Below are 22,905 nucleotides of genomic sequence, written 5' to 3'. Positions count from 1 at the left end.
ATCCACACATATTAAAGAGAATAAATATACATAGCTGTTAGCTTATAACTGTATAACATATTTCTGGTGCATTCTAGTGTATGGGAAACATGTTATGTATTTTTTTTTTATTTGTAATTTCTTTCTCTCCACTAATATGCCTACAGTAGAACCAAACACAAGATACAAAGCTATCATACACAGAGCTTCTTTGATGAGCCTTTCCCAAGAAATATTACTTATACTTCTATTACAAAACCATGATTAAAAAAAAAAAAAAACAATAAGTACTACAAAGCCAACCCTTTATTCTGGGTTATACAGGTCAATATAAAATGACCAAAATGAACAGAAAACCAAAACTCTCCTTGCAGAAGTCAGTATTCTTCAAGTCAGTTTGCTGATCACAGAACAGCTTTCACTATTCACAAATTTACAAGATCAAATTCTGTATATCTGAAAACAAGATTTTATATTACAAGGTCCTTTACAAGAAAAGAAAAAAAAAAAACTAGTAGCCATAGTCTTCTTCCAGATCGCAGCCATAATCTGAAATATATAGGAAAAAAAAAGTCAAAATACAAATAACGGTCTAAACAAAAGATGTAAAAGTGTCACTACACAAAGCAGCATTATAACAGCTGACTAGAAGCAGCCTATGCGGAATACAGCACTATTAGGACCCCTAGATATTCTGAAGAGGTACATCATTTTACATAAATATGGGTCATTTTGCTCTTTATCTGCTGTCATCTACTGTGCTACATTACCTCATCTCTATTGTTGGGTAATATTTTAAGTCCTATGCTCTTGGCTGGTATCAGTCTCCTTCCTAGGAAAAATGTCCTAAAATTCAGGCAATACTCTACTATTTAAATGGGACAAGGAAGGGGTTAAGTCACACTTTCGAGATGGAAGGCTGCACTTCTGATATACCAGGAAAACATGCAAGAAGTTTCTTTTGTGAAGCCATCTTCAGGACAGTGTATACACTTACCTACAGTACAGCGAATGCTACATACCTGTAGAAGGTATTCTCCGAGGACAGCAGGCTGATTGTTCTCACTGATGGGTGACGTCCACGGCAGCCCCTCCAATCGGAATCTTCACTAGCAAAGTCCTTTGCTAGCCCTCGCGCGCCCGCGCGCACCGCGCATGCGCGGCAGTCTTCCCGCCCGAAACCGGCTCGAGCCGGCCAGTCCAGTATGTAGCAAGACAAACTCTTAAGGGAAGACACAACTCCAAAGGGGAGGCGGGCGGGTTTGTGAGAACAATCAGCCTGCTGTCCTCGGAGAATACCTTCTACAGGTATGTAGCATTCGCTTTCTCCGAGGACAAGCAGGCTGCTTGTTCTCACTGATGGGTATCCCTAGCCCCCAGGCTCACTCAAAACAACAACCATGGTCAATTGGGCCTCGCAACGGCGAGGACATAACTGAGATTGACCTAAAAAAATTTACCAACTAACTGAGAGTGTAGCCTGGAACAGAACAAACAGGGCCCTCGGGGGGTGGAGTTGGATCCTAAAGCCCAAACAGGTTCTGAAGAACTGACTGCCCGAACCGACTGTCGCGTCGGGTATCCTGCTGCAGGCAGTAATGAGATGTGAATGTGTGGACAGATGACCACGTCGCAGCTTTGCAAATTTCTTCAATAGAGGCTGACTTCAAGTGGGCTACCGACGCAGCCATGGCTCTAACATTATGAGCCGTGACATGACCCTCAAGAGCCAGCCCCGCCTGGGCGTAAGTGAAGGAAATGCAATCTGCTAGCCAATTGGATATGGTGCGTTTCCCTACAGCCACTCCCCTCCTATTGGGATCAAAAGAAACAAACAATTGGGCGGACTGTCTGTGGGGCTGTGTCCGCTCCAGGTAGAAGGCCAATGCTCTCTTGCAGTCCAATGTGTGCAGCTGACGTTCAGCAGGGCAGGAATGAGGACGGGGAAAGAATGTTGGCAAGACAATTGACTGGTTCAGATGGAACTCCGACACGACCTTTGGCAGGAACTTAGGGTGAGTGCGGAGGACTACTCTGTTGTGATGGAATTTAGTGTAAGGGGCCTGGGCTACCAGGGCCTGAAGCTCACTGACTCTACGAGCCGAAGTAACTGCCACCAAGAAAATGACCTTCCAGGTCAAGTACTTCGAATGGCAGGAATTCAGTGGCTCAAAAGGAGGTTTCATCAGCTGGGTGAGAACGACATTGAGATCCCATGACACTGTAGGAGGCTTGACAGGGGGCTTTGACAAAAGCAAACCTCTCATGAAGCGAACAACTAAAGGCTGTCCTGAGATCGGCTTACCTTCCACTTGGTAATGGTATGCACTGATTGCACTAAGGTGAACCCTTACGGAGTTGGTCTTAAGACCAGACTCAGACAAGTGCAGAAGGTATTCAAGCAGGGTCTGTGTAGGACAAGAGCGAGGATCTAGGGCCTTGCTGTCACACCAGACGGCAAACCTCCTCCAATGAAAGAAGTAACTTCTCTTAGTGGAGTCTTTCCTGGAAGCAAGCAAGATGCGGGAGACACCCTCTTGACAGACCCAAAGAGGCAAAGTCTACGCCCTCAACATCCAGGCCGTGAGAGCCAGAGACTGGAGGTTGGGATGCAGAAGAGCCCCTTCGTCCTGCGTGATGAGGGTCGGAAAACACTCCAATCTCCACGGTTCTTCGGAGGATAATTCCAGAAGAAGAGGGAACCAGATCTGACGCGGCCAAAAGGGAGCAATCAGAATCATGGTGCCTCGGTCTTGCTTGAGTTTCAACAAAGTCTTCCCCACCAGAGGAATGGGAGGATAAGCATACAGCAGGCCCTCCCCCCAATCCAGGAGGAAGGCATCCGATACCAGTCTGCCGTGGGCCTGAAGCCTGGAACAGAACTGAGGGACTTTGTGGTTCACTCGAGATGCGAAGAGATCCACCAGGGGGGTGCCCCACGCCTGGAAGATCTGTCGTACCACACGGGAATTGAGCGACCACTCGTGAGGTTGCATAATCCTGCTCAACCTGTCGGCCAGACTGTTGTTTACGCCTGCCAGATATGTGGCTTGGAGCACCATGCCATGCCGGCGAGCCCAGAGCCACATGCTGACGGCTTCCTGACACAGGGGGCGAGATCCGGTGCCCCCCTGCTTGTTGACATAGTACATGGCAACCTGGTTGTCTGTCTGAATTTGGATAATTTGGTGGGACAGCCGATCTCTGAAAGCCTTCAGAGCATTCCAGATCGCTCGTAACTCCAGAAGATTGATCTGCAGATCGCGTTCCTGGAGGGACCAGCTTCCTTGGGTGTGAAGCCCATCGACATGGGCTCCCCATCCCAGGAGGGACGCATCCGTGGTCAGCACTTTTTGTGGCTGAGGAATTTGGAAGGGACGTCCCAGAGTCAAATTGGAGCAAATCGTCCACCAATACAGGGATTTGAGAAAACTCGTGGACAGGTGGATCACGTCCTCTAGACCCCCAGCGGCCTGATACCACTGGGAGGCTAGGGTCCATTGAGCAGATCTCATGTGAAGGCGGGCCATGGGAGTCACATGAACTGTGGAGGCCATGTGGCCCAGCAATCTCAACATCTGCCGAGCTGTGATCTGCTGGGACGCTCGCACCCGTGAGACGAGGGACAACAAGTTGTTGGCTCTCGTCTCTGGGAGATAGGCGCGAGCCGTCCGAGAATCCAGCAGAGCTCCTATGAATTCGAGTCTCTGCATGGGGAGAAGATGGGACTTTGGATAATTTATCACAAACCCCAGTAGCTCCAGTAAGCGAATAGTCATCTGCATGGACTGCAGGGCTCCTGCCTCGGATGTGTTCTTCACCAGCCAATCGTCGAGATATGGGAACACGTGCACCCCCAGCCTGCGAAGTGCCGCTGCTACCACAGCTAGGCACTTTGTGAACACCCTGGGCGCAGAGGCGAGCCCAAAGGGTAGCACACAGTACTGGAAGTGGCGTGTGCCCAGCTGAAATCGCAGATACTGTCTGTGAGCTGGCAGTATCGGGATGTGAGTGTAGGCATCCTTCAAGTCCAGAGAGCATAGCCAATCGTTTTGCTGAATCATGGGGAGAAGGGTGCCCAGGGAAAGCATCCTGAACTTTTCTTTTACGAGATATTTGTTCAGGGCCCTTAGGTCTAGGATGGGACGCATCCCCCCTGTTTTCTTTTCCACAAGGAAGTACCTGGAATAGAATCCCAGCCCTTCTTGCCCGGATGGCACGGGCTCGACCGCATTGGTGCTGAGAAGGGCGGAGAGTTCCTCTGCAAGTACCCTCTTGTGCTGGAAGCTGTAAGACTGAGCTCCCGGTGGACAATTTGGAGGTTTTGAGGTCAAATTGAGGGTGTACCCCTGCCGGACTATTTGCAGAACCCACTGATCGGAGGTTATGAGAGGCCACCTTCGGTGAAAAGCTTTCAACCTCCCTCCGACTGGCAGGTCGCCCGGCACGGACACTTGGATGTCGGCTATGCTCTGCTGGAGCCAGTCAAAAGCTCGCCCCTTGCTTTTGCTGGGGAGCCGCGGGGCCTTGCTGAGTCGCACGCTGCTGACGAGAGCGAGCGCGCTGGGGCTTAGCCTGGGCCGCAGGCTGTCGGGAAGGAGGATTGTACCTACGCTTGCCAGAAGAGTAGGGAACAGTCTTCCTTCCCCCGAAAAATCGTCTACCTGTAGAGGTAGAAGCTGAAGGCTGCCGGCGGGCGAATTTGTCGAATGCGGTGTCCCGCTGGTGGAGAGACTCTACCACCTGTTCGACTTTTTCGCCAAAAATGTTGTCCGCACGGCAAGGCGAGTCCGCAATCCGCTGCTGGATTCTATTCTCCAGGTCGGCGGCACGCAGCCATGAGAGCCTGCGCATCACCACACCTTGAGCAGCGGCCCTGGACGCAACATCAAAAGTGTCATAAACTCCTCTGGCCAGGAATTTTCTGCACGCCTTCAGCTGCCTGACCACCTCCTGAAAAGGCTTGGCTTGCTCAGGAGGAAGAGCATCAACCAAGCCCGCCAACTGCCGCACATTGTTCCGCATGTGTATGCTCGTGTAGAGCTGGTAAGACTGGATCTTGGACACGAGCATCGAGGAATGGTAGGCCTTCCTCCCAAAGGAGTCTAAGGTTCTAGCGTCCTTGCCCGGGGGCGCCGAAGCATGTTCCCTAGAACTCTTAGCCTTCTTTAGGGCCAAATCCACAACTCCAGAGTCGTGAGGCAACTGAGTGCGCATCAGCTCTGGGTCCCCATGGATCCGGTACTGGGACTCGATCTTCTTGGGAATGTGGGGATTAGTTAAGGGTTTCGTCCAGTTCGCAAGCAATGTCTTTTTAAGGACATGGTGCAAAGGAACGGTGGACGCTTCCTAAGGTGGAGAAGGATAGTCCAGGAGCTCAAACATTTCAGCCCTGGGCTCGTCCTCCACAACCACCGGGAAGGGGATGGCCGTAGACATCTCCCGGACAAAGGAAGCGAAAGACAGACTCTCGGGAGGAGAAAGCTGTCTTTCAGGAGAGGGAGTGGGATCAGAAGGAAGACCCTCAGACTCCTCGTCAGAGAAATATCTAGGATCTTCCTCTTCCTCCCACGAGGCCTCACCCTCGGTGTCAGACACAAGTTCACGAACCTGTGTCTGCAACCTCGCCCTGCTCGACTCAGTGGAGCCACGTCCACGATGGGGGCGTCGAGAGGTAGACTCCCTCGCCCGCATCGGCGAAGCTCCCTCCGCCGACGTAGTCGGGGAGCCTTCCTGGGAGGTGGCCGCTGCCGGCACCGCACGCGGTACCGACGTCGGGGACCTCAACCTGGGCGATGGGCCAGCCGGCGCCACGCTCGACGGTACCGGAGGCGCAAGCACCGCCGGTACCGGAGGGGTAGGGCGCAACAGCTCTCCCAGAATCTCTGGGAGAACGGCCCGGAGGCTCTCGTTTAGAGCGGCTGCAGAGAAAGGCTGTGAGGTCGATGCAGGCGTCGACGTCAGGACCTGTTCCGGGCGAGGAGGCTGTTCCGGGCTGTCCAGAGTGGAGCGCATCGACACCTCTTGGACAGAGGGTGAGCGGTCCTCTCGGTGCCGATGCCTGCTGGGTGCCGAATCCCTCGGCGACCCAGAGCTCTCGGTGCCGACGCGGGGAGGAGACCGGTGTCGATGCTTCTTCGACTTCTTCCGAAGCATGTCACCGGAGCTCCCCGGCACCGACGAGGAGGACGTAGAATCCAGCCGTCGCTTCCTCGGGGCCGAGGCCGAAGAAGGTCGGTCTCGGGGGGGCTGTACCGCAGGAGCCCTCAGGGTGGGAGGAGACCCACCCGAAGGCTCACCGCCACCAGCAGGGGAATGGACAGCCCTCACCTGCACTCCTGACGATGCACCACCGTCCGACGACATCAGCAGACGAGGTCCCGGTACCACCGACGTCGATGCAGCTATCCGATGTCTCGGCGCCGATGCAGAGGCCCGATGCCTCGATGCACTCGATGCAAGGGCGGCCGAGGAAGATGGTCTGGACGCTGACGACGTCGATGCACTCGAAGATCCCGGTGCCGATGCCGACGAAGAGCCCGAGAACAAAACGTTCCACTGGGCTAGTCTCGCTACCTGAGTCCGCCTTTGAAGCAGGGAACACAGACTACAGTTCTGAGGGCGGTGCTCGGCCCCCAGACACTGAAGACACGACGAGTGTCGATCAGTGAGCGAGATAACCCGGGCGCACTGGGTGCACTTCTTGAAGCCGCTGGAAGGCTTCGATGTCATGGGCGGAAAAATCACGCCGGCGAAATCAAAGTCCGAAATGACGGAAAAAGAGCACCAAAAACTTTAGAGGGAGAAAATCTCGACCGAGGCCGAAAGAGGCCTACCCCGACGACGAAAGAAAACTTATCGGGGCCAAAAGCTGGAAATACGGGGAGGATTGAAACGAAACCCGGTGGAGGGGTTCCGGAGCACTTCCCGAGTACAAGAAAAGCTTTTCCGAAGAAAAAACACGTTCAACAATATGGACGCGCGAGGTAGACTCTCCGGGGCTCGACACGGCGAAAAATACGACCGTACCGAGTGCGGACAAAAGAAGACTGGCCGGCTCGAGCCGGTTTCGGGCGGGAAGACGGCCGCGCATGCGCGGTGCGCGCGGGCGCGCGAGGGCTAGCAAAGGACTTTGCTAGTGAAGATTCCGATTGGAGGGGCTGCCGTGGACGTCACCCATCAGTGAGAACAAGCAGCCTGCTTGTCCTCGGAGAATGTAACATACCAAAAAGGCTGTGATTGTTCTGCTAAATTGTTAGCAGTATGAAGCTTTGGCAAACACACTGCATTGTTCTATGACGATGTATGTTAATTCTGTGTTATATGACTGTGTATGATATACTGCAGTATTTGGTATGATAGTGGTTTTTATATTCTGAAACTCAATGTTAAAAAATGGAGCCTGAGGCTTTTGCATTGACTATTTTGAAGTATCACTTAAAAGAATAGGTATTAAATTACGTTTTCTAAACACTGAACCAAAATATTTAAAAAATGCTACACAAGCATTTTAGATAATTAGCTAAAACAAGAATAAGCCCAATAATATAATGGTCTTTGAGTTAATCATTAGTTAAATGCAGCAAACTTGACCAGAGAAAAGTGATTTTATTTTATACAGATACAGAAGATGCTTCCATAGGTGACCACATTACTTCTCTTTGGTTCAACAGGGGCTGGAGATAATGGGTTGAGAGGAGGCCCAGCCAGCACACAATACAGTGGTCCTTGGCCAAGGACTTGTGCATCAATAGCTGGGTTACTGAGGGAAAAGGGTAGGGGGGAAGTAAAAAGTAAATGGTGAGGAAACAAGGAAAAAAGAAAAATACATATGCTTTATGTCACTTTTCCTAAATAATGACTAGAGGGAATTATTAAAACTAATGTGCATTATGTACAAAGGTCCTTCACTGGTCAAAAAGTGCATTAATTAAGCTAATGCACTGTGTGTTAGAGGCTAACATGACAACATATGCTAAACAAGCACACAGAATACTAATAGATGAGTGCATCACTACTACTACTACTATTTAGCATTTCTATAGCGCTACAAGGCGTATACAGCGCTGCACAAACATAGAAGAAAGACAGTCCCTGCTCAAAGAGCTTACAATCTAATAGACAAGAAATAAAGTAAGCAAATCAAATAAATTAATGTGTACAGGAAGGAGAAGAGGAGGGTAGGTGGAGGCGAGTGGTTACAAGTGGTTACGAGTCAAAAGCAATGTTAAAGAGGTGGGCTTTCAGTCTTGATTTAAAGGTGGCCAAGGATGGGGCAAGATGTAGGGGCACAGGAAGTTTATTCCAGGCGTAGGGTGCAGCGAGACAGAAGGCGCGAAGTCTGGAGATGGCAGTAGTGGAGAAGGGAACAGATAAGAAGGATTTATCCATGGAGTGGAGTGCACAGGAAGGGGTGTAGGGAAGGACGAGTGTGGAGAGATACTGGGGAGCAGCAGAGTGAGTACATTTATAGGTTAGTAGAAGAAGCTTGAACAGGATGCATCAATCATTAGCATCCTAGGTATTAAGGACACCTCAGAAGAAGTTACATTTAGAGCCATATTTACTAAACCTTGGCATATGCTAACTGTTGTCGCACCAATGTTATTCCTAGGGGCACGATGGCAATTAGCACATACATGTTATTTATTTGTTACATTTGTATCCCACATTTTCCCACCTATTTGCAGGCTCAATGTGGCTTACATAGTACCGTAAAGGCGTTTGCCCAGTCCAGTACAGAAGCACAATGGGGATCGAAGAGAGAAGAGGTTATATAGTGTCCATTGCTGTGTTGCAGAGTGTAGGCATTTATGTTGGGTCAGTAGGGTATGCCTTTTTGAACAGGTTGGTTTTTAGTGATTTCCTGAAGTTTAAATGGTCGTAGGTTGTTTTCACAGCTTTTGGTAGTGAGTTCCATAGTTGTATGCTTATATAGGAGAAGATGGATGCGTAGGTTGCTTTGTATTTGAGTCCTTTGCAGTTTGGGTAGTGGAGGTTTAGGTATGTTCGTAATGATCTGGTTGTGTTTCAGGTTGGTAGATCTATGAGGTCTGTTATGTAGCCTGGGACTTCGCCGTAGATAATTTTGTGGACCAGGGTGCAGATTTTGAAGGTAATACGTTTTTTGATTGGGAGCCAATGCAGTTTTTCTCGGAGGGGTTTGGCACTTTCGAATCATGTTTTACCAAATATCAGCCTGGCTGCTGTGTTTTGAGCGGTCTGGAGTTTCTTTGTGAGTTGTTCTTCACATTCCACATAGATTCCGTTGCAATAGTCTGCATGACTCAGTACCATTGATTGTATTAGGTTACGGAATATTTCCCTTGGGAAGAAAGGTTTTACGCGTTTAAGTTTCCATATTGAGTGGAACATTTTCTTTGTTATGGAGTTCACTTTGTTATGGAGGTTGCGGTCGATTGTAATGCCGAGTATTTTCAGGCTATCTGAGATAGGGAGGGTGTGGTCTGGGGTGTTTATGGTTGTGGGTTTGTACATATTGTGTTGAAATGAGAGGATGAGGCAGTGTGTTTTGTCAGTGTTCAGTTTCAATTGAAATGAATTTGCCCATGAGTCCATAGTGTTCAGACCGAGCTTGAGTTCATTGGTGATTTCTGTCAGATCATGTCTGAAGGGAATGTATATTGTGACATCGTCTGCGTAAATGAATGGGTTGAGACCTTGATTGGATAAGGACTTAGCCAGCGGGATCATCATTATGTTGAAAAGTATTGGTGATAGTGGTGATCCCTGAGGTACTCCGCAGTCTGCTTTCCACCGTGGTGATATGTTTGAATTTGATTTCACTTGGTATGTTCTGGTGGTTAGAAAACCCTTGATCCAGCTGAGTATATTTCCACCAATCCCGATGTAGTCTAGGAGTTTTAGTAGTATATTGTGGTTTACCATGTTGAATGTGCTCGACATGTCGAATTGGAGGAGAAGTATGCTCAGTGGCGTAGGAAGGGGGGAGCGGTGGGGCGGTCCGCCCCAGGTGCACGCTGCTGGGGGGGTGTCGACTTCGCTGGTTTACTGCTTTCTCCGCCCCAGAACAGGTTACTTCCTGTTCCGGGGCAGAGAGTGCAGGGAACCAGCGGAGCCGACGTAGCTCCCAGCGACGTGCACTCGGGGCGGAGCGGCCCTCCTGCCCACCCTCTTTGGTAAGAATGCGATCCGGGGGGGGGGGGGGGGGGGGGTGCGCAGTGGCAAACCACCCCGAGTGTCAGCCGCCCTCGCTACGGCACTGAGCATGCTTTTACCTGTAGCTATTTCCTGCTTGAATTTGGCCAGGAGAGTGACTAGCACAGTTTCGGTACTATGGAGGGGGCGAAATCCTGATTGTGATTCATGTAGTATTGAGAACTTGTAGATACAAAAACTACTAGACACAACTTCAGCAAAAATCTAAACTATATCGTCAATAATGAGCTGAACTTACTTAAATACACTAACTTAATAAACGTGTAGTGTGGAATCAATTCTTTTTTTCTTTTTTCTTAATTTCAATTCAAAGTGGAGAAAAAGACCTCAGTAGTCTGTACAGCTCTGTGTAACCCTAGTAGCGCTCTAGAAATGTTAAGTAGTAGTAGTAGTCTCTGCGTGGCGATACTGTGCTCAATGTGCTCAAACGCCAGCATTCCTTGGACTCCGTTGTAATCATTGGTCTCCAAAAGCTCCACTGATATATCATAAAATATATGTGAAATACTAAATCGTGATATTTTATTCTTCTAACAGTAGTATTAATAATATTATTACTTAGCTTTTAATCTTGCCCAACGGGGCTCTCCGTTTCGCTATAAAATTTAAGCTTCCTCAGGGGGCCAAGTAACTATTGGCAAATCACAATACCTTAAAAAATGGGGGTGGCCACAGGAGGTGGGGGAGCCCAAGAAGGTTAGATTGAGAAAAGACCTGTGAAGATGTGATTTCATTTGCCCTAATGAAAGCTGAGTTTAATTTTACTTCCATTTAATTTTAATATAGTCCATCTTATAACACCTTGCTAAGGCACATTACAACAGCTGCTAAGATGAACGCATCAGGAAAAAGGATATCCTCACTGAATTTGGCCATCATCTATTGTATAGAACAGTATAGAAAAATGAGCACAAAATAGAGTTTATAACTGCTGTCTCTACCAGCTACAATATTTTTAAAGCTGTTTTAGTGATATTAAATTTTTATTTCATGATATTATTATTATTTGTTACATTTGTATCCCACATTTTCCTACCTTTTTGCAGGCTCAATGTGGCTTACATAGTACTATAAATGGCGTTAGCCGATTTCGGTATGAACAAATACAGGTTTGAACAATACAAGGTGAAATTGTGGTAGAATGGGTTGAATGTATGGTAAATACAATTGGAGGAACTAGAGAGGGAGAGAAGAGTTAGTGTATGTCCATTACGGTCTTTGGTTACGTTGTGTCGCAGGTATCCAGGTTATTTATGTTGGGTCGGTGGGGTATGCTTTTCTGAACAGGTGTCTTCAGTAGTTTCCGGAAATTTAGGTGATCGAACGTAGTTTTTACTACTTTTGGTAGTGCATTCCATAGTTGTGCACTTAAGTAGGAAAAGCTAGATGCATAAGTGGATTTGTATTTGAGTCCTTTGATGCTTGGGTAGTGGAAGTTTATTTATTTTATTTTAGTTACATTTGTACCCCGCGCTTTCCCACTCATGGCAGGCTCAATGCGGCTTACATATGCAGGTACTTATTTGTACCTGGGGCAATGGAGGGTTAAGTGACTTGCCCAGAGTCACAAGGAGCTGTGCCTGAAGTGGGAATCGAACTTAGCTCCTCAGTTCCCCAGGACCAGAGTCCACCACCCTAACCACTAGGCCACTCCTCCTCGTGCTGATTTTATGGTGTTTCTGGTTGGCAGGTTGATGAGGTCTGTCAAACTTTCAAATAAATACAAAAAATATATATATATTTTGTCCTCCATCTTTTAAGGCACATCCTATCCAACTGGAACGATTTTTGACTTTTTACACATGGACCACGCATAGGCAGTCCCTCATTTCTAATAATATTTTGCTATTGTTTTGGGTGAGTGAAAATGGTGGCAAGCTCTGCCTACTGGCTTCAGCCCATATAATGGGCTAGACTAGATAGGTTTCCTATGATAGCATTGTGCTTATTTGAATTAGTTTTCCTGTACAAGTTTTTCTAGAATTTTAAAACACATCTTGTCAACAAGGGCAGGGCTAGGTGTATTGTCAGACAATTATGGATGTAAGCCCCACCGCTGGTACCACCCCCTAACCCCTTTAGCCTCCCCAAACAGTTGGAACACTAACTGCCTATGGCGAGGAGAGGGGGGAGGGTGGGGTGGTGAAGAAGTGAATGAGAGATGTGTAGAGGGAAAATGGGAAAATGAACTGAACGGGACTGTGTGAAACTATTATTTTTGTTTGGAGTGTTGGTTATTATTGTTATTGTGCGGTTTGTTCTCTGCTATGAGTTTTCTACTGTGTTTGCTCTGTGTCTGCTTAGTTGATAATAAAAGCATCTTAAAAAAAAAAAAACTAAATAAACGAGCAAAAGGTTAAAATCAGACTGAAAACAACTGTACTCAGAGCAACAAATATAAAGGTAACAAGACTTACCATAGAGCTTTTCTAATTCATATTTTCTTCCCTATTGTCAGTACTAATTTTTTGTTCTCCACATTCCTTGTTCTGAAACCTCAGACTTACCATTTCCTCCCATCATCTGAAGTGCACTCACACAGTGGTCTTCCTCATCATCTTCCTCCTCCTCCACATCATCATCATGATTATAAGTTACTGGTCCACTCTCAATCAGCACTGTCGATGGCTTGGCAGGTTCTGGTACAGACAAATGCTGATTTGGAAAGATAACCTGCTGAGAGTGAAAGATGAAAGTGGGTAATTCCTTTCTTCTTTTCCCTGCTAGTCCCAGAACAGGTGACATGCCACACTAAGGGTACCTTGTTTCAGAGGCTGGAGAGGTATTTCTGCACCTTATGCAACATTTGGAAATTACTTCAGTAAAAATGCATAGTATACATTTTTTTTCTCTCAATACAGTAGTTTATTCCTAATAGGGATGTAACGAATATTGGTATTCAATTCAGCCCCAAATAGTGCCCTGAATACATTATTCGTATTTGGCTGAATAATGATTTCAATTCGAATATAAATAAGCCGTGGCTCTACTGTGCTAAACCCTCTTGAAATAAACACAATCTCTGATTTCGTATTGCTTCTTTTATTATTTGTTATGTTCAAGCTCAATGCCCATTATTTATCTTCAGTATTCATATTTGGCTAAATATTATTTTTCATTATTCGTATTTGGCTGAATTGTAAAATATGCTATTCAGTACAGCTCTAATTCATAACAGAGAAAAAAGTCTATTCTTGCTCCCTTAAGTGTGCTGCACCCTTGGCGGGTCCCCAGCTCACCTATCCCTTGGCCTAACTCTGCTCTGTGTGCAAGTTCCAGCAGGTAGAGTGAATGAAAAGACTGACATCAGTAAAACAGGAAAATCCAAGGGCAAGTTTTACAGTGCATCACAGCACTCCCAGTGCTTTTTCAAGAACTGCAGTAAAACCTTCTGTAATAAAGATGCTAGGTAAATATTCTGATCCACAAATGGTTCAAAACCTTGCCAAAACAAAATTCTCTTAAATGACATTTTAATGCAGTCTTCTGACAAGTGAATAAAGACGATATTCTTTGAAAGGCAGCAGCACTAATTTTGAGTGATTATATTGCATTTATTTGGCAGTAGTATCAAGAGTGTGACAGTAATGCTAATTAGTGCTATAATCAAGACATTATGTCCTAATTGCACAAATGAACCTATGGTAACTGTGTATTTATGGAACCATTATTTTCTTGTTAAAATAGGAATATTCTGATTTATTTTATTTATAACATTTATATCCCACAATATTCCCGCCCATGGGCACGCTCAGTGTGGCGTACAAAGCGAATGCTACATACCTGTAGAAGGTATTCTCTGAGGACAGCAGGCTGATTGTTCTCACTGATGGGTGATGTCCACGGAACCCCCTCCAATCGGAATCTTCACTAGCAAAGACGTTTGCTAGCCCATGCGCGCCCATGCGCACTGCGCATGCGTGACCGTCTTCCCGCCCGAACCGGCTAGTGTTCGTCAGTCCCGTATGTAGCAAGACAAAGACAAGGGAAGACACAACTCCAAAGGGGAGGCGGGCGGGTTTGTGAGAACAATCAGCCTGCTGTCCTCGGAGAATACCTTCTACAGGTATGTAGCATTCGCTTTCTCCGAGGACAAGCAGGCTGCTTGTTCTCACTGATGGGGTATCCCTAGCCCCCAGGCTCACTCAAAACAACAAACATGGTCAATTGGGCCTCGCAACGGCGAGGACATAACTGAGATTGACCTAACTGAGAGTGTAGCCTGGAACAGAACAAAAAATGGGCCTAGGGGGGTGGAGTTGGATTCTAAACCCCAAACAGATTCTTAAACACCGACTGCCTGAACCGACTGTCGCGTCGGGTATCCTGCTGCAGGCAGTAATGAGATGTGAATGTGTGGACAGATGCCCACGTCGCAGCCTTGCAAATCTCTTCAATAGTGGCTGACTTCAAGTGGGCCACTGACGCTGCCATGGCTCTAACATTGTGAACCGTGTCATGACCCTCAAGAGCCAGCCCAGCCTGGGCATAAGTGAAGGAAATGCAGTCTGTTAGCCAATTTGATAAGGTTTTTCCCCACAGCCACTCCCCTCCTGTTGGGATCAAAAGAAACAAACATTTGGGCGGACTGTCTGTTGGGCTGTGTCCGCTCCAGATAGAAGGCCAATGCTCTTTTGCAGTCCAATGTGTGCAGCTGACATTCAGCAGGGCAGGAATGCGGACGGGGAAAGAATGTTGGCAAGACAATTGACTGGTTCAGATGGAACTCCGACACCACCTTCGGCAAGAACGTAGGGTGAGTGCGGAGGACTACTCTATTATGATGAAATTTGGTGTAAGGAGCATGGGCTACCAGGGCCTGAAGCTCACTGACTCTACGAGCTGAAGTTACTGCCACCAAGAAAATGACCTTCCAGGTCAAGTATTTCAGATGGCATGAATTCAGTGGCTCAAAAGGAGGTTTCATCAGCTGGGTGAGAACGACATTGAGATCCCATGACACTGTAGGAGGTTTGATGGGGGGCTTTGACAAAAGCAAACCTCTCATAAAGCGAACAACTAAAGGCTGTCCCGAGATCGGCTTACCTTCCACACGGTAATGGTATGCACTGATTGCGCCAAGGTGAACCCTTACAGAGTTGGTCTTGAGACCAGACTCAGACAAGTGCAGAAGGTAGTCAAGCAGGGTCTGAGTAGGACAAGAGCGAGGATCTAAGGCCTTGCTGTCACACCAGACGGCAAACCTCCTCCATAAAAAGAAGTAACTCCTCTTAGTGGAATCTTTCCTGGAAGCAAGCAAGACACGGGAGACACCCTCCGACAGACCCAAAGAGGCAAAGTCTACGCTCTCAACATCCAGGCCGTGAGAGCCAGAGACTGGAGGTTGGGATGCAGAAGCGCCCCTTCGTTCTGGGTGATGAGGGTCGGAAAACACTCCAATCTCCATGGTTCTTCGGAGGACAACTCCAGAAGAAGAGGGAACCAGATCTGACGCGGCCAAAAATGAGCAATCAGAATCATGGTGCCTCGGTCCTGCTTGAGTTTCAGCAAAGTCTTCCCCACCAGAGGTATGGGAGGATAAGCATACAGCAGGCCTTCCCCCCAATCCAGGAGGAAGGCATCCGATGCCAGACGGCCGTGGGCCTGAAGTCTGGAACAGAACTGAGGGACCTTGTGGTTGGCTTGAGATGTGAAGAGATCTACCAAGGGGGTGCCCCACACTTGGAAGATCCGGCGCACTACTCTGGAGTTGAGCGACCACTCGTGAGGTTGCATAATCCTGCTCAACCTGTCGGCCAGACTGTTGTTTACGCCTGCCAGATATGTGGCTTGGAGAAACATGCCGTGACGGCGAGCCCAGAGCCACATGCTGACGGCTTCCTAACACAGGGGGCGAGATCCCGGTGGGGCAATTTGGAGGCATAGAGGCCAAATTGAGGGCGTATCCTTGCCGGACTATTTGAAGAACCCAATGGTCGGAGGTTATAAGAGGCCACCTTTGGTGAAAAACTTTCAACCTCCCCCCGACCGGCAGGTCGTCCGGCAAGGACATTTTGATCTCGGCTATGCTCTGCTGGAGCCAGTCAAAAGCTTGCCCCCTGCTTTTGCTGGGGAGCTGTGGGGCCTTGCTGAGGCGCACGCTGCTGACGAGAGCGAGCGCGCTGGGGCTTAGCCTGGGCTACAGGCTGTCGAGGAGGAGGATTGTACCTACGCTTACCAGAAGAGTAGGGAACAGCCCTCCTTCCCCCATAAAAACGTCTACCTGATGAGGTAGATGCTGAAGGCTGCCGGCGGGAGAATTTGTCGAAAGCGTTATCCCGCTGGTGGAGCTGTTCTACCACCTGTTCGACCTTTTCTCCAAAAATGTTATCCGCTCGGCAAGGGGAGTCCGCAATCCGCTGCTGGATCCTATTCTCCAGGTCGCAGGCACGCAGCCATGAGAGTCTGCGCATCACCACACCTTGAGCAGCGGCCCTGGACGCAACATCAAAGGTATCAAATACCCCTCTGGCCAGGAATTTCCTACATGCCTTTAGCTGCCTGACCACCTCCTGAAACGGCTTGGCTTGCTCAGAAGGGAGCTTGTCCACCAAGTCCACCAGCTGCCGCACATTGTTCCGCATATGGATGCTCGTATAGAGCTGGTATGATTGAATCTTGGCCAAGAGCATGGAAGAATGATAGGCCTTCCTCCCAAAGGAGTCTAAGGTTCTGGGGTCTTTGCCCGGGGGCGCCAAAGCATGCTCCCTAGAACTCTTAGCCTTCTTCAGAGCCAGATCCACCACACCAGAGTCGTGAGGCAACTGAGTGCGCATCAGCTCTAGGTCCCCATGGATCCGATACTAGGATTCGATCTTCTTGGGAATGTGGGGATTAGTTAGTGGCTTGGTCCAGTTCGCCAGCAATGTCTTTTTTAGGACATGATGCATGGGTACTGTGGACGCTTCCTTAGGTGGAGAAGGATAGTCCAAGAGCTCAAACATCTCAGCCCTTGGCTCATCCTCCACGACCACCGGGAAGGGGTTGGCCGTAGACATCTCCCGGACAAAGGCCGAGAAAGACAGACTCTCGGGAGGAGAAAGCTGCCTTTCAGGGGAGGGAGTGGGGTCAGAAGGAAGGCCATCAGACTCCTCATCAGAGAAATATCTGATGTCCTCCTCCGCCTCCCACGAGGCCTCATCATCGGTATCAGACACAAGTTCACGAATCTGCGTCTGAAGCCGCGCCCGTTCCGACTCCGTGGAAACACGGCCACGGCGGGAGCGTCAAGAGGTGGACTCCGGGGACCTCACCCTGGGCAAAGGGCCAGCCGTCGCCTCACTCGACGACACCGGTGGCGCAAGCACCCCCGGTACCGGAGAAGGGCGTAACAGCTCTTCCAGGATGCCTGGAAGAATGGCCCTGAGACTCTCGTGCAGAGCGGCTGTGGAGAAAGACTGAGAAGCCGGTGCAAGCGTCGAGGTCAAAATCTGTTCCGGGCGCGGAGGCGGAACCGGGCTGTCCGGGGTAGAGCGCACCGACACCTCCTGGATGGAGGGTGAGCGGTCCTCCCGGTGCCGATGCCTGCTGGGTGCCGACTCCCTCGGTGACACAGAGCTCCCGGTACCAAGTTGGGAAGGTGACCGGTGACGATGCTTCTTCGGCTTCTTCGAGCGAAGCATATCACCAGAGCTCCCCGGTACCGATGAGGATGACGTTGAATCCAGACGTCGCTTCCTCGGGGCCGGGACCGAATAAGGTCGATCCCGGGGGGGCTGTACTGCAGGAGCCCTCAGGGCAGGAGGAGACCTACCCGAAGGCTCAACGCCACCAGCAGGGGAATGGACAGCCCTCACCTGCACTCCAGATGAAGCACCACCGTCCGACGACATCAGCAGCAGCGGGTGTCCCGGTACCACCGACGCCGACGCACTTTTCCGAAGTCTCGGTACCGTCGATGCAGGAGGAATACGCCTCGATGCCGTCGACGCCGATGCACTCCACGAAGACTTCGGTGCTGCCAACGCCGATGCACTCGACGAATCCCGAGATGCTGTTGCCGTCGAAGCGCCGGAGAACAGAACGTTCCACTGGGCTAATCTCGCTACCCGAGTCCTCTTCTGCAAAAGAGCACAAAGATTACAGGCCTGCGGGCGGTGCCCAGCCCCCAGACACTGAAGATACGAAGCGTGCCTATCAGTGAGCGAGATTATCCGGGCGCACTGGGTGCACTTCTTGAAGCCGCTGGAAGGCTTCGATAACATGGGTGGAAAAATCACGCCGGCGAAATCAAAATTTGCAATGATGACAATAGGCACCGAAAAAAAAGGGGGGAAAACCCGTACGGGTGGCCGCTCCCGAAAGCGAAAGGATACTTACGCTGGGAAAAAACTAGAAATACGGGAAAAAAAGGGGAAACCTTTTTTTTTTTTAACAAACACAGAGAAAAAGTAGAAAAACCGCGAAAGACATGCAAGGTCTTCTGAGGGGCACGAAACGGCGGCACAAAACAGCAGCAAAACACGACCGTCCCAAGCGTGGACAAAAGAAGACTGACGAACATGAGCAGGTTCGGGCGGGAAGACGGTCGCACATGCGCGGTGCGCATGGGTGCGCAAGGGCTAGCAAACGTCTTTGCTAGTGAAGATTCCGATTGGAGGGGGTTCCGTGGACGTCACCCATCAGTGAGAACATGCAGCCTGCTTGTCCTCGGAGAACATATATTCTTCATGTGTATGAAAGCTTCTATGTAATTATTTGTTATATAGACTACATTTTCAGTTTAGTCCGAGGGCTACCAACAGGCTAGATTTTGGAACTGGATGGGCTTCCTCTCATTTACCACTCAGGAATTGTTAGCACAGCTTTGGAAAAGAATGTGAATGGGATAGACTGCATGAATCCCTTCCAATATATGAAAACCTTGTAAATATTCGTAAGGGATGTCTGCAAATCCTGGTCTGTTGGTAGTTGCTGAGAATCAGAGTGCCCACTTTTGTGCTGTAAGTCATGGCTAGCTGATAAAATATTCAAAATTATTTGGGCAACAGAACAAAAAGCTTACTTATGCTTAATTATATGTTATCACCAACATCCATTCAATGCCACTTTCTTTACAAACAAGTTCCAAAAAACTGATCAATTTCCTTTTTATATCAAACTAACCCCCCCCCCCCCCACACACACACACCATTTACTAAGCCGCACTAGTGGCTGCCGTGTGGCAATGCAGAGACAGCCCATTCAAAGTGAATGGGCTGTGTCGGCATTAGCACACAGCAGCTGCTAGCGTGGCTTAGTAAACAGGGGGTAATAGAATTTGTACAGATCTGATAGAGATGCAATTTTCAAAACCCAATGCTAGGAAATTAAGGAAGAATAAGAGGACAGGTCAGAGCACTATATTCAGTCATGTCACAGTACCTTGACGTTTTCATTGTACAAAGGCAGTATTTTAAGAAAAGGTTTAGATAACGGTCAGCAAAGAAGATATAGGTGATTTAATACATTTATGTTTAGCTTTTCAGAGGTTTTCTCTCTTCAACAAGTCAATGAAGCGACAGTGCAGTTACAAAGGACTACCTGAGTTTGCCTGAATGCGTCAGAAGTTGTACGATACTTTATAATTACTGACCTGCTAAACTCTGAATAAATCCAATAAAAGGGTGTTGCTTACAGCTTGTTTACTGACATTTATTTCTGTACATTCAGGGAGGACTGACGACAACCATAACATTTAATTGAGAACTAGGTTGTAAACTGCTTAAAGCCCTTACAAAGGAAATATGAACGTCTGACTGATCCTCTCTAAAAATAATTCTTCAGTTTCACAACACTTCCTCACCTAAGCCCTATCATGTAATTAGTTTCTGTAGCTTTGTTAGGTCTCACCCAGAAAAGGATTTCTTCCCATTAAGCTCATCAGTTTACTCATAGACTGCAACAGTTTTAATAAGGAGGCGGTCTTTGCAAGGATCCACTTCAGGAATAGCAAGATACTTGGTCTTCCAACTCCAAAGGAAAATAGGCACAATACCCCGTCAATCTTATTGGTTTTTTTTTCTGCCTATTCATTCATTTTTATAGTGCTCTATCTACTTAACACAGAAGCAACTAACCCATCATCATCCATCAGTGCAAGGGGAAGAGCATTACTCTTCCTCCTCAGAACAGAGTAATAGAGAATCCAGTACCCGGAGCTATCAATACAATGCAAAGCTATGATGGTAATAATAACACTGCATTTAAAACAAAGAAAAATGAAACAACACTAAAGGCAAAACAAACGTTGCTCTTTCTAAAGACAAACCATGGCAAACTGCTCATTTTAAATGTAAGACAAAGGGAAATAAGTGCACAGACAGGGACAGAAAAAGGGAAACTGCTCAAATACCTGGTCCACTGCAATCTTTTTAGCTGGCTGTGTAGAAACCAGGGGCCTTAACCTGCAGAATACGACAGAACAAAAGAGTAGTTTAACATCACAAAGTTTAGAAATGTTAACTCATTCATTTAAGTCAGCATATTTTGATTTGACAACAAATCATTCTCGCCAATAAAGCAGAATTTCTGTCCTTAGCATTTTATAGTTAGTTGACTGTGAAATGCTAGTACATGAAATCAGAAAATATTAGTGGTTAGAGCAGCAAGCAGAGAACCAAGAAACCCAGTGTTTGAATCCTGCTAAAACTCCTTTTGAACTTGGGCAAGTCATGACCTCCATAGCCTCAGGTACAAACTTAGGACCAGATTTACTAGCCTGCATTAATATAATTATTTAATAAATAGGCCCCCGTGTAGGGTCCTAATAAACTTTTCTGGTGCTCTTACTCCCTATGGTCCTTCTCTGGTCTGTTTTGGTTTATCTTCCGCTCGTTTTGTGGTTTTCATTTTATCTTGCGGGAGATTTAGACTTTCTTTTTGTTGGCTTGTGATCAACAACACACATTAAAACATTACGTACATCACTAAATCTTGCCCTTAGATTGTAAGGGGGCAGGGACATAAGAAATAAAAGAGTATTCTCCAAAGATTGTACATGAATGACTAGGACATAAAGCAGACTATCAAGGGACAATATACAATTGTGGGTATGAGTTAGATTACAGTTTACAAATGTTGATCTTCATCTCAGCTTTGTTCTTCTATTCTTTTTCCCTCAGTTCTGGCCTGCCTCTTTGGGTTTCATACTGGTACAATAATCAATTATGATCAACCTGCTTTACACCCAGCTATAAAATGTACACCTGAGAGTGAAAATCTGAGTTATTTTCAGTCCCATCAGCCAATTTAGCCTCAAGTGAAAGAAATCTCACCAAATCGCCAGACACATTCTACCAATGAAATAGAACTTACATGTTAGATATGTATTTGAGGACAGAGTGATTAAATTACAAGGTGGTTTACCCATGAATCCAATTTTGTACCCCAGTAGGCATGGGAAAGCAAAGTCAGTTCAGACCCCTTAGTGACTACATTTCCCAGCATTCCTATGAGCTCATTTCCATTCAGAACTCTCCTATATTCTTTGCAACTATAGCACCAAACTGATATATAAACAGTGACATGATATGGAGGAGTGGCCTAGTGGTTAGGGTGGTGGACTTTGGTCCTGAGGAACTGAGTTCGATTCCCGGCACAGGGAGCTCCTTGTGACTCTGGGCAAGTCACTTAACCCTCCATTGCCCCATGTAAGCCGCATTGAGCCTGCCATGAGTGGGAAAGTGCGGGGTACAAATGAAACAAAAACAATATCAGTATATCATAAAAGCGTTTTCAATTGTTACTGATAAATAAAACTATTACCAAGTCTAGCAGAACAAACATTAGAACCAAAACTGAAATACATATGAAACTGTCTTATTTTTAAATATCAGCACCATCTACATTCTTCTTAATACCAAAAGGCATTCTGCTTGCCTCTAGCCTTGTATTTCTTACATAAAGTAACCTTTTTAATGCATCCATATGTGCTACATATTTAAACTCCTTTTGGAATAAAAAGATACACCACTACTTTTATGTCCTCTGTTTTCAAAAATGTGCTATCTTCAACTCTTTACCCTATAGTCATCCTTTACTTCATCATCATGATTCCTACATTCAGTTCTACTAAACATCAATCTAGGTTGATCCTAATTTGTTTAAATTCATTATGGTGGAAGACAAGTAGAAATAGGTTTCAAAACACTTCAAACACATATGTCTTTAGGAATTAAAGATGAATCATTGTGACATATGAAAGAATAACTTATATGGTTCTGAATGTTCATTTATATCATCCCTAGATAATTTTCACATTGTTCCACAAAACTCTATCACAGTTCTCAAGGAATCCCTAGAACTAAATAGTTAGCAGAACTCTGCTACTAATGGGAAAAAAAAAAAAAATCTTTATTATTTTGATCTGTATTTATTGAGTTGTCTAAAGTTTTTTTGATAGCACGATTTCATGTAAAACATGAGCAACACATCATGCCAGGTGAGAACACCACACCCTGTATATTACCTGGAAGCGTTCCTTATTTCCCAATTAGAATCAAGTTAAACAAGTCTCTGGAGGAATCTGAACCAGCAGGCACTTGTTTTGTTTATCAAGCACAGGGCACTGGTGTCCCTGCATGATAATGAGCACTGCCTGGCACATACTGAGGATGTAAGAACCCAAGGGTTCAGCACCTCTTCAGTACAATGCAATAAGCACTGAGGAGCCATGACAAGCTGCTACTTGTGAAAGATAAGAAGGGGAAAGGATTTTATTCAATTGAGTGGACAGAATTAGGTCAT

General features: G+C 47.2%; 1 protein-coding gene across 2 annotated transcripts in view; it reads right to left on the bottom strand.

The window, feature by feature from the left end:
* Positions 1–229: 229 nt before the first annotated feature.
* The window catches only part of BRF1 (BRF1 RNA polymerase III transcription initiation factor subunit), a 329,398-nt gene continuing 306,722 nt past the window's right edge, over positions 230–22,905 (bottom strand). The window contains exons 16-18 of one of the 2 annotated variants that reach the window (XM_030214801.1): positions 20,513–20,564; positions 12,687–12,855; positions 230–528 (exon numbers count right to left, since the gene is read on the bottom strand). In XM_030214801.1, coding sequence (XP_030070661.1) covers positions 491–528; positions 12,687–12,855; positions 20,513–20,564 — 259 coding nt within the window. In that variant the 3' untranslated portion in view covers positions 230–490. The remainder of the gene's footprint in view (positions 529–12,686; positions 12,856–20,512; positions 20,565–22,905) is intronic. The other variant, XM_030214803.1, reaches the window with a different exon arrangement.

The sequence above is a fragment of the Microcaecilia unicolor genome, chromosome 9 (assembly GCF_901765095.1).
Source record: "Microcaecilia unicolor chromosome 9, aMicUni1.1, whole genome shotgun sequence".
NCBI lineage: Eukaryota > Metazoa > Chordata > Amphibia > Gymnophiona > Siphonopidae > Microcaecilia > Microcaecilia unicolor.
The sequence above is the reverse complement of the archived record's forward strand: the minus strand, read 5'-3'. Positions and strand labels throughout refer to the sequence as shown.